Source organism: Oncorhynchus gorbuscha, linkage group LG24, assembly GCF_021184085.1.
Source record: "Oncorhynchus gorbuscha isolate QuinsamMale2020 ecotype Even-year linkage group LG24, OgorEven_v1.0, whole genome shotgun sequence".
In the NCBI taxonomy this organism is placed as follows: Eukaryota; Metazoa; Chordata; class Actinopteri; order Salmoniformes; family Salmonidae; genus Oncorhynchus; species Oncorhynchus gorbuscha.
In genome coordinates, this window is record NC_060196.1 from 30,388,019 (window position 1) to 30,398,846 (window position 10,828).

Consider the following 10,828-nt stretch of genomic DNA (forward strand, 5'->3'; position numbering starts at 1 on the left):
GAGAGTGAGAGAGGGAGGGGGAGAGAGAGGGCTAGAAAGAGGGAAAGAACCTAATAAGACCAGCAGAGGGAAACGAATAGAATGGGAAGCACAGGGACAAGACAAGATAATAAATGACAAAACATGACAGGAATACCTAGGATAGGATAAAGTAATCCTTCTCACCCCCCCCCTCCCCCCCCCTTAAAATATTTAGATGCACTATTGTAAAGTGGTTGTTCCACTGGATGTCATAAGGTGAATGCACCAATTTGTAAGTCGCTCTGGATAAGAGCGTCTGCTAAATGACTTAAATGTAAATGTAAATGTAAAGTGGCTAGTGATATATTTACATCATTTCCCCATTACATTTAATTTCGCTGAACACTAGATGGTTTAATTGTATTTTTGGCAGTGAAACGAGGTTACTCAGGCGAGAAAAAAACATCACCCAAATGTATAGCCCCGTTGGAAAATCTAAATGGACTGTTTGAAAATGTGAATCACAATTTTATTTGGCGTACCCCCAACGGCATTGCGCATACCCAAGTTTGGGAATAGTCGTTCTACAATGTAGAAAATTGTTTAAAAAAATAATTTTAAAAAACTTTTTTTTAAACACTTGAATAAGTAGGTGTGTCCAACCTTTTGGCTGGTACTTTATTTTCCCATGACAGGCAATTGTCTTTACTTCTGTGGTCAGAACGTTTTAAAAAACGTTCAGTTTTACCAGTCAGGAAACGTATGGTTTCGTTGGGAAACCAAAACTGTACGTTCCCACAACTTCAAAGGAACCAAATCTGCTAATTGAGATGTATTTGTTTTATATATATCACTTAATGATTTCATTTCAGAGAGACAAATAATCCTGTTTTTTTTGTAAAACGCTATACAGTATATCCACCTCACTCCCAGAGAAATAGATTGTACTGCTAGGCTTAAAAAATTATGAAATTCAGTAATATGAGATCTGTTTGTAAGACATTTAAATTTAACAGTTTAGTCATTTACATTTACATTACATTTAAGTCATTTAGCAGACGCTCTTATCCAGAGCGACTTACAGTTATCTTAAGATTGCTAGGTGAAACAACCACATATCACAGTCAAATATACAGTATACAAACATTAAATTCCAGCCAAAAAATGGATATAAAGCATTTTGCAAAAAAAAAAAAAATTTTAATACAGACCTAAAATATATTAATATATGTTGTTGTTGTTGTGGATATAGCACTTTAGAAATAAACTCTTCAAATACTTTTGGACCCTTTAAATACTTCTCATATTCACTCCAGGTGAGAGAAAAAAAGTGAGTGAGTGATTGACTGACTGACTGATAAACAAATTCTTACCTGAGCAGGTGAGTCCAACAGCATTTACCAGGGAAGCAGGTTTGACTTTTTCTCACTGAGGTGTCACAGTCCAGAGGAAGAGACTGATTGCTTTTACCCTTAGCTTCTCTATTTATACATTATTTTACCAGGTAAGTTGACTGAGAACACGTTCTCGTTTGCAGCAACGACCTGGGGAATAGTTACAGGGGAGAGGAAGGGGATGAATGAGTCAATTGTAAACTCTATAGAGCCCCCCCTGCAGAATTGAAGGAGCCCCACAGCCAAGCTCCCGACAGACTGCCTCTGCATTATGCCAGTCAAAGTCAGCTTCACACACTGAGACCCAGGACTGATTGGACTTCACCTCCACTCTCCCAGAGCACAAACCAGCTCCATCCACAAACCTCACAGACTCTGAACAAAATATGGTTCAATATCCAATCAGTTTTGTTGATGCTACCAGCTATGTATTGGATAAAAGATTGTAATAAGGTTCGACACAATCCCTATCATACATTAGCATAATTTTCGACAACCATCGCCTGCAGTAAAGGCGAAGTCACACTTCTCAAGAGTAGAATCCAGTGGTGAGAAAGCAATACATCCTATTTGGTATCCTTCCATTCCCGCTCCAAAATGAGGTATGCCAAGTGCAGCTACAACATTCCCACAGCCCATCTTTCTACACACAATGTTAGCATCTTACATGGCCCAATAACTGCCACATACAGACCTCCAGTGTCCAAATAAAAAAAACTCTGCTCCTCCAGCACAGGAGCTGGCCCCATTCACCACTCTGAATTGACCTTCAACTGTAAACACCAGGGAGGGAAATACAATGTTTGGTGAGGACACATTTTGAGCCAGAGTTATTTTATCAGCAGTACACACTTAGAAAGAAAGGTGCTACCTATAACCTAAAAGTGTCCTTCTGCTGTCCCCGTAGGATAACCCTTTGAATAACCCTTTTAGTTAGTTAGTTCCCAGGTAGAACCCTTTTGCTTCCAGGTAGAACCCTTTTGGGTTCCATGTAGAACCCTTTCCACAGAGGGTCTATGTGACATTCTTGTGGAAATTCTACCACAGGATTATGTCATCATTGTATGAATTTTCAACATAGACAAACCTTGTATAAAATGTGTTGAATTTTTACCTTTGAAACAAAATTATATCCACTATCAGAAAACTATAGGCTGGGCTGCATCTCCTGCAACCTGGTCTCAGAGCATTTTGTATAATTCTGTATGTACTGTAAATGACACTCCATTTAGTTTGATATGTTACGTTTCCTATGGTATGTACTAATTTGTGGAAGTCCATCACCCGTTTCATATGATATGTTAGGAATTACAATTTGTATTATATGTTTCGAATTTGCAAAAGGGATGATATGGATAACATTAGCTAGGCTAGGGGTTAGGGGTGAAAGTAGATTACATTTCTTACCGGCACAGGACACCCAAGTGCGCACACACGTTTTTTTTATACTACAAAAATGACATGGTAGCCTACTCTGCTGACACTGGCAAACAGGTCAATAAAAACAATGTTGGCGGATTCTTTTAATTGGCCTACAAAAAGGGGAGACACAAATACAATATGACATCTAACTAACCTGGAGGAAGAAATTAATGTTCAAAAACAAACCAAAGTGGCACTGACCCAATGACAAAGATAGTGAATGTGCACACTCACCGGGGATATGGCCGAGTTTCTCTGCTAGTGCCAATATGGCGGTCTACTGTTTGCTCATTTAAGTAGAAAATATTGATAGCCTGACTAAAAGACAGAATGGAGTCGTTTCATTGTCATCTCTTTACAGAAACAGCCATTTGCTGTTTTTCCGCGATTGTATATTTAAATATTGCGATATGCCTTTCTGGGTCTTTCTGCTTTTCACTGACATTCGCAACTCAACAATCATCTATTTGATATTTGCAGCGCACGCTGCCCAAATTGTGGTCCCTTCCAACTGTAGGCTATGTGAATTAAAACATTCCACAGCTTTTTTTTTAAAGAAGCTAATGATCCTCTATGGACAAATCATACATTCTGGCGTAGTAGCCTATTTTGAGTGATTTTTTTTTCTTTCTGTATAGACAGGAGTAAGCTTATTAAGCTAAAGAATTTTAGCAATTTAATTCAATTCACTTTAGGGATTTATGGACACGCTGCTTATGCCTTTTAATGTGGCATGAACTAAACAAGTCATGATATTTTCACCTGATTGCCAAACAATCGCTTAACAAAGGCTCTCATGTAGGCTATCCGTGCACATTCGTCCACTCACTAAATCATTTCAGCAACCAAACCCCAACAGTGCACTGTGCAGCTGCAATTTGATGAATGGAAAGAGACACCGGTTACAAACACCAACATGTATTGTAATGACATTCTGCAATTGTCATTAGGCCTACACTTGTAGCCTGAATTGATGCATCCACTGTTGTCCACGCAGGCCTCAGACTCCGAATTGACCTCCAGCGTCTCGGCCTCTCATCTCCGCCTTTACAAAATGTAAGTGTCCTCCTCCAACCACAATGCAATATGGAGCATAGTTGTTCATTTAAAGATGTTTCATGTGGCAGACATGCAGTAATGTTAAATAACTGTGTAGTAGCCTATAGTTTTTTGGGCATGTTGTATTAATTGCGATAGGCTCACGTTTTATAGGTACACTATTTATTTTGCCAGGACGCTGTACCAGACCGTACCGCCTTACTTTCACACTTGGGTTAGGGTTAAGGTTAGGGTTAAGGTTAGGGTTAGGGTTAAGGTTGTTACGTTTAGGAGTTAGGTATAAGGGTTAAGGTTAGGGTTAAGGTTAGGGTTAAGGTTGTTACGTTTAGGAGTTAGGTATAAGGGTTAAAGTTAGGGTTAAGGTTAGGGTTAGGGTTAAGGTTGTCACGTTTAGGAGTTAGGTAAAGGGTTAAGGTTGTTACGTTTAAGAGTTAGGTAAAGGGTTAAGGTTAGGGTTAGCAACATGCTGAATAGTTGCAAAGTATCGAAAAAGAAGTAAGTAGTTAAAAAGTTCATAATTAGCTAAAATGCTTAAATTGTCCATGACGGAAATTGAACTAGCAACCTTTAGGTTGTTATTCGTTCGCATTATATGTCCACCCATCCACCCTGACCAACCACCTTACTTTGGTTTTTGCCTTAATTAACCATCTGTCTTACAGTTGAAGTCGGACGTTTACATAAACTTAGGCTGGAGTCATTAAAACGTGTTTTTCAACCACTCCACAAATTTCTTGATAACAAACTATAGTTTTGGCAAGTAGTTAGGACATCTACTTTGTGCATGACACAAGTAATTTTTACAACAATTGTTTACAGACAGATTATTTCACTTATAATTGATTTCACTTCACAATTCCAGTGGGTCAGAAGTTTACATACAGTAAGTTGACTGTGCCTATAATCAGCTTAGGAAATTCCAGAATAGACTAATTGACATAATTTGATTCAATTGGAGGTGTACCTGTGGATGTATTTCAAGGCCTACCTTCAAACTCAGTGCCTCTTTGCTTTACATCATGGGAAAATAAAAAGAAATCAGCCAAGTCCTCAGAAAAAAAATTGTAGACCTCCACAATTCTGGTTCATCCTTGCAAGCAATTTCCAAATGCCTGAAGGTACCACGTTCATCTGTACAAACAATAGTACGCAAGTATAAACACCATGGGACGACTCAGCCATCATACCGGTCAGGAAGGAGAGGCGTCTGTCTCCTAGAGATGAACGTACTTTGGTGCGAAAAGTGCAAATCAATCCCAGAACAACAGCAAAGGACCTTGTGAAGATGCTGGAGGAAACAGGTACAAAAGTATCTATATCCACAGTAAAACGAGTCCTATATCGACATAACCTGAAAGGCCGCTCAGCAAGGAAGAAGCCACTGCTCTAAAACCACCATACAAAAGTCAGACTACGGATTGCAACTGCACATGGGGACAAAGATCGTAGTTTTTGGAGAAATGTCCTCTGGTCTGATGAACTGGTGCACTTCACAAAACTGGTGCACTTCACAAAATAGATGGCATCATGAGGGAGGAAAATTATGTGGATATATTGAAGCAACATCTCAAGACATCAGTCAGGAAGTTAAAGCTTGGTTCCAAATGGACAATGACCCCAAGCATACTTCCAAAGTTGTGGCTAAATGGCTTAAAGACAACAAAGTCAAGGTATTGGATTGGCCATCACAAAGCCCTGACATCAATCCTATAGAACATTTGTGGACAGAACTGAAAAAGAGTGTGCGAGCAAGGAGGCCTACAAACCTGACTCAGTACACCAGCTCTGTCAGGAGGAATGGCCCAAAAATCACCCAACTTATTGTGGGAAGCTTGTGGAAGTCTACCCAAAACGATTGACCCAAGTTAAACAATTTAAAGGCAATGCTACCAAATACTAATTGAGTGCATGTAAACTTCTGACCCACTGGGAATGTGATGAAAGAAATCAAAGCTGAAATAAATCATTATTTCTACTATTATTCTTACATTTTCACATACTTAAAATAAAGTGGTGATCTAGGATTAAATGTCAGAAATTGAGTTGAAATCTATTTGGCTAAGGTGTATGTAAACTTCTGACTTTAACTGTATGTAACCATACCAAACGTAACATATCATACTATTTTGAGCATCTCGGATATACATTTACTATGTTACGTCTAGTCTATGAGACCAGGCTTACTGGAGAGTTGATCTACACAGTATCTACAGCTATTCATTTGGTCTCCCATCCTGGGTTTTAACCAAGTCCTGCTGAGATTGTATATTTGTCACCGGACTAACAATGTGCTATCATAAGAATGATTATTGAGAGATCTCTTAATAACTAAATATATTCACTGTTTCTATAGAAATAATTCCAAAGGTTTAACAAAGGTTTAACAGAGCAACTAAAATGTAACCATACGTTATAAGTCATATAGCATCTATACTATTTAGGCCTATATAGCATTTGCAAAGTCATCAGCAGCTATTGTTTCAATTCAACCCAGAGTTCAACTACAAATAGACAATACATATAGGCCTAGGGTTTTAAGCTTTCCAATCTCCCCTTTCTTTCTCTCCTCCTCTTTCCCCCCTATGATTTCTCTCTCTCTCCCCCCAAACGTTGTGGGTTTCAATATGTTCAAGTGCACTTGATCGGCATTGGACAGACACACTTTAAAAGTGTATAAAAGTTTCTTAGAAATATAGTGCTGATACGGTATTTGCAATTTACCTCAATACAAGAGAACAGGCTCCCTAGGAAAGTTTTTGTTGTTGCGTGCAATGCCCCAAATAGCCACCAGGGGTAGCTAACAAACGGAGCTATTTTGCAAGGGAAATCAAGTTGCTTCCACACATCCGGCGAAAAAAAAGAGAACGATGGCTACACAGAGGGTTTCCAAACCTGTCGTCTTTGAATAATTATTGTCATTCTGGATGAAAAATAGCGATAGTATCACCCCCTCCCCCAACATACATCGTGATGGAAAAGAATCCCGTCACACGGTGGTCATAGTGGCACGAGCTTGAAACTGTTTCGTTTACAATCCGGTGTTCGTAGCAAGCTAGCTAGTTGTTCTGCGTGGGCTTGCGTCACCGGGCAGCTGTCCGTCAAATTCCTTGGTAAGTAGCCACTAGCTATGCTAGCTAGACCCCATAACTAGCTAGACTGCAAGTCACTTTTTTGTTTCTACCGAAGCAAGCTAGCTACACATGGATAGATAGCATGATGATCGTGTGACATTACGATTCTACCGAAGTCTGATAGTTTGCTCGATGTATGCAATTGTGACAAGATAAGTTAATAACCAAAGTAGCTACGATACAACAAAGGAGGACGTAATGCACGCAACCTAGCTCAATGTGCATGAAATGTCAAAGGAGGAGGGTGCAATGAGATGTAGTTAGGCTCGCTAACTGCATTGCCTTAGACATTTGACTGTTTTTAGAACAACAAACGTTAGCTAGCGAAACCCAATTCTCCCAACAACAAAAAATCATTTTTTTATTTTTTTTTATGGCATAATTATTTGGGTACACAGGCTATCTGACTTAAGTCTCATTCATCACTTGTTTTGACAGCTGTCAAACTGGGTTGCTCAGTTACAAACTGTCAAAGTGATGTAACGCAATCAACTGCAATCTAACCTTTACACAGCTCATCTCTCATCAGACTATGTAGGCCTAATTTCCTAAAACGACATATAATGTGTGTAACATATATCTTAAACATGTTTCCATAGGGAGGGGTCTATAAAACACAAAATGGCGACTCCAGTCAACATCCAAAACCCCAGTAAGACGTGGGAGCTGAGCTTGTATGAACTGCACAGGAGCCCACAGGTAATGACAGCCACGTTCCACATAGGAATAGTTACAAATGCATCCCGGTGAAAAGTGATTTAATTGTATTGCATTCCCAGAAACAGAAGTGCTTTTTATAGTTTCTCATAACAAAAATCTGTGTAAGGAACTGTGACCATGGTCGATCAGTTTAACGCTGACCCATGAAGAACATGGATGGGCCATCATAGACTTAAATGTGCCTGTATTGTCTGACACATTCCCCTCCCTGCCTGTAGGAGGCGATCATGGACGGCACAGAGATAGCGGTGTCCCCCCGGAGCCTCCACAGTGAGCTGATGTGCCCCATCTGTCTGGACATGTTGAAGAACACAATGACCACCAAGGAGTGCCTGCACCGCTTCTGCTCCGACTGCATCGTCACTGCACTCCGATCAGGGTGAGGGACACACACAACTGTGTGACTATTTGAGGATGACTATATTCTCGCTACTCCGGACTGTGCCCTCGTATAAATCTGAGGAGAACCTCCATACTAAAGATTGTTCCATTTCTGTGAAGATACTTTATAAAAGCTCTCTGTCCTCTCCTCCTCAGGAACAAGGAATGCCCCACGTGCCGAAAGAAGCTTGTGTCGAGACGCTCACTCCGCCGCGACTCCAACTTTGACGCCCTCATCTCCAAGATCTACCCCAGCCGCGACGAGTACGAGGCCCACCAGGACCGGGTGCTGGAGAGACTCAACCGGCTGCACAACAAGCAGGCCCTCAGCTCCAGCATTGAGGAGGGGCTGCGCATGCAGGCTCTGCACAGGTAGGAGATGAGGGAGGATTGGGGTTGGGTTTATAGGTTTCCCAGAAATCCCAGTTGAAAGATTCTTGGAATTAGGAGAGAGTTGTCAGACTTAGTATGTAGACAAACAAACAACACAAGTCAGGGAAAGTTCCTACTTTACTGAGGATTCGAAGTTTAAAATGGCCTCTCTCGCTCTGCTCACCCTTGACGCCCCAGAGCCCAGCGAGTGCGCAAACCGGCGCAGGAGAGCGACAACACCACCTTCAGCGGCGGCGAGGACAACGGGGATGCACGGTCACACCTCTCCCACGACTCTGCGCCTTCACACGCGCCCCTCCCCCCGAGCCACACACCCTCTGAGGCTGGGCCCAGCCGGAACCCTAAGCGGCCCAGGGTGTCAGATGAGTCAGGCCCGGAGGTGGATGGGGGCAGCCCCACGGCCCCGCTCCGGCACCACAAAGAGGGCCCTGGCTCGGAGATAGAGCTGGTTTTCCGTCCGCACCCCCTGCTGGTCAACACACAGGACTACAGCCAGACCAGGTGAGTGCTGTGTGTGGAGGGGGGGAAGCTGTGAGGTGTTCTGTTATGACTTCTCAAATGATGGTAATTTCAATTCTGAATGTATTCCTGAAGGGTCTTTTTTAATAGTTTTGTTTTTGTCACTCCTCATTCCTGTCTCAGATATGTGAAGACCACAGCCAACGCCACAGTGGACCACCTGTCTAAGTACCTGGCTCTGCGTATCGCTCTGGAGGAGAGGCAAAGAGACAGCCAATCCGATGCAGCGATGGAGAAGGGGAAAGAGGGAGTGGAGGCGGGGGCTAAAGGAGAGAAATCAGCAGGAGGGGCCAGCCTGAAGAACGTCAGTGAGAAGCAATACACCATCTACATCACCACATCAGGCGGACAGTTCTCTGTGAGTACACAAGCTTATCCGTTCTCTTTTTTTTCAGGGTGGGAGCTATTATCAATGACTATTTATCCGTTCTCATACCTCTTAACACACGTCTCATTTTTTTCCTATCGCCTTCCTTTTAAACTCTACTTTTATCCTCATCCATTGCTTTATTTTTACCTTCCTACCATTCCCTTTGACTTGTTCTTCTCCCACACGTTTCTCTGTACCTCTTTCTCAGACTCTGAATGGCTCCCTGACTTTAGAGCTGGTGAATGAGAAGTACTGGAAGGTCAGAAAGCCTCTGGAGCTTTACTATGCCCCCACCAAGGACCAACCTCTTCAACCATCACAGCCACCGCAGCAGAAGTCCCCACAGCCCAAAGAGGGGTGAGGAGGACAGGAGTCCTCCCTCTTCAGCCGTTATCACATGCTGTCTCTGACAGATTTCTGTGTGTGGCATGTAGCTGCTTCTAAGGTAGTCATTTGGAACATTCCATAGATTGAAGGTCTTCAACTTTGACCTCAGAATCTGAAGTTTTTCTGTTTTTATCTTCCGTAGCTTCTAATCAAACCTGAGTATGAAGTTGTTTTTGCAATACCTACACAGTTTTTCCTCGAATGGTTGACTTAAAATGCTGTCTGGACCGGTGTGCACACCGACAGGCAACACCTACGTAGTCCAGCCTTCCTTCAGACCACCAAGTGTTGCTTGACCTTGCATCAGGACTGCCAGATTTTGTTGATACATCATTTCAGATCAGTGTGAGGATTTTACACTACCGGTCAAAAGTTTTAGAATACCTACTCATTCAAGGGTTTTTATTTATTTTGACTCTTTTCTACATTGTAGAATAATAGTGAAGAGATCAAAACTATGAAATTTACATTTACATTACATTTAAGTCATTTAGCAGACGCTCTTATCCAGAGCGACTTACATGACATGTGGAATCATGTAGTAACCACAAAAGTGATAAACAAATCAAAATACAGTATATTTTATAGTTGAGATTCTTCAAATAGCCACCCATTGCCTTGACAGCTTTGCACTTGTGGCATTCTCTCAACCAGCTTCATCTGGAATGTTTTTCAAACAATCTTGAAGTTCCTACATATGCTGAGCACTTGTTGGCTGCTTTTCCTTCACTCTGCGGTCCGACTCATCCCAAACCATCTCAATTTGGTTGAGGTTTGGTGATTGTGGAGGCCAGGTCATCTGATGCAGCACTCCATGACTCCTTGACTCTCCTCTAAAATAGCCCTTACACAGCCTGGAGGTGTGTTGGGTCATTGTGCTGTTGAAAAGAAAATGATAGTCCCACTAAGTGCAAACCAGATATCACTGCAGAATGCTATGATAGCCATGCTGGTTAAGTGTGCCTTGAATTCTAAATAAATCACTAACAGTGTCACCAGCAAAGCACCCCCACAACATCACACGTCCTCCATGCTTCACGGTGGGAACCACAAATGTGGAGATCATATGTTTACCCACTCTGCATCTCACA

General features: G+C 41.9%; 1 protein-coding gene and 1 long non-coding RNA gene across 3 annotated transcripts in view; one reads left to right on the forward strand and one right to left on the reverse strand.

Annotated features, from left to right (window-relative positions):
• The window catches only part of LOC124012015, a 29,149-nt gene extending 21,951 nt beyond the window's left edge, over nucleotides 1–7,198 (reverse strand). Inside the window, exons 1-2 of the long non-coding RNA XR_006834636.1 lie at nucleotides 6,558–7,198; nucleotides 1,335–1,505 (exon numbers count right to left, since the gene is read on the reverse strand). This is a non-coding gene — a long non-coding RNA (uncharacterized LOC124012015). The remainder of the gene's footprint in view (nucleotides 1–1,334; nucleotides 1,506–6,557) is intronic.
• Nucleotides 6,654–10,195, forward strand: LOC124012003 (E3 ubiquitin-protein ligase RING2-A-like). 2 transcript variants are annotated; one of them, XM_046325337.1, is made up of 7 exons: nucleotides 6,654–6,946; nucleotides 7,567–7,666; nucleotides 7,906–8,066; nucleotides 8,225–8,440; nucleotides 8,630–8,962; nucleotides 9,104–9,338; nucleotides 9,559–10,195. In XM_046325337.1, exons 2-7 carry the CDS (start codon nucleotides 7,589–7,591, stop codon nucleotides 9,709–9,711), a joined length of 1,176 nt encoding a protein of 391 aa, XP_046181293.1. In that variant the 5' UTR covers nucleotides 6,654–6,946; nucleotides 7,567–7,588; the 3' UTR covers nucleotides 9,712–10,195. The 2 variants fall into 2 exon arrangements, with proteins under 2 accessions (XP_046181293.1, XP_046181295.1); XM_046325339.1 differs by having other exon boundaries at nucleotides 8,639–8,962.
• Nucleotides 10,196–10,828: the final 633 nt, after the last annotated feature.

What these genes read in the sequence shown, in the direction of transcription:
- LOC124012003 (XM_046325337.1), top strand. Translation starts at nt 7,589, where the DNA reads ATGGCGACTCCAGTCAACATCCAAAACCCCAGTAAGACGTGGGAGCTG. An exon ending in AACTGCACAGGAGCCCACAG is followed by an intron (nt 7,667 to 7,905) that starts GTAATGACAGCC and finishes CCCTGCCTGTAG; the next exon opens with GAGGCGATCATGGACGGCAC. An exon ending in CGCATGCAGGCTCTGCACAG is followed by an intron (nt 8,441 to 8,629) that starts GTAGGAGATGAG and finishes TGCTCACCCTTG; the next exon opens with ACGCCCCAGAGCCCAGCGAG.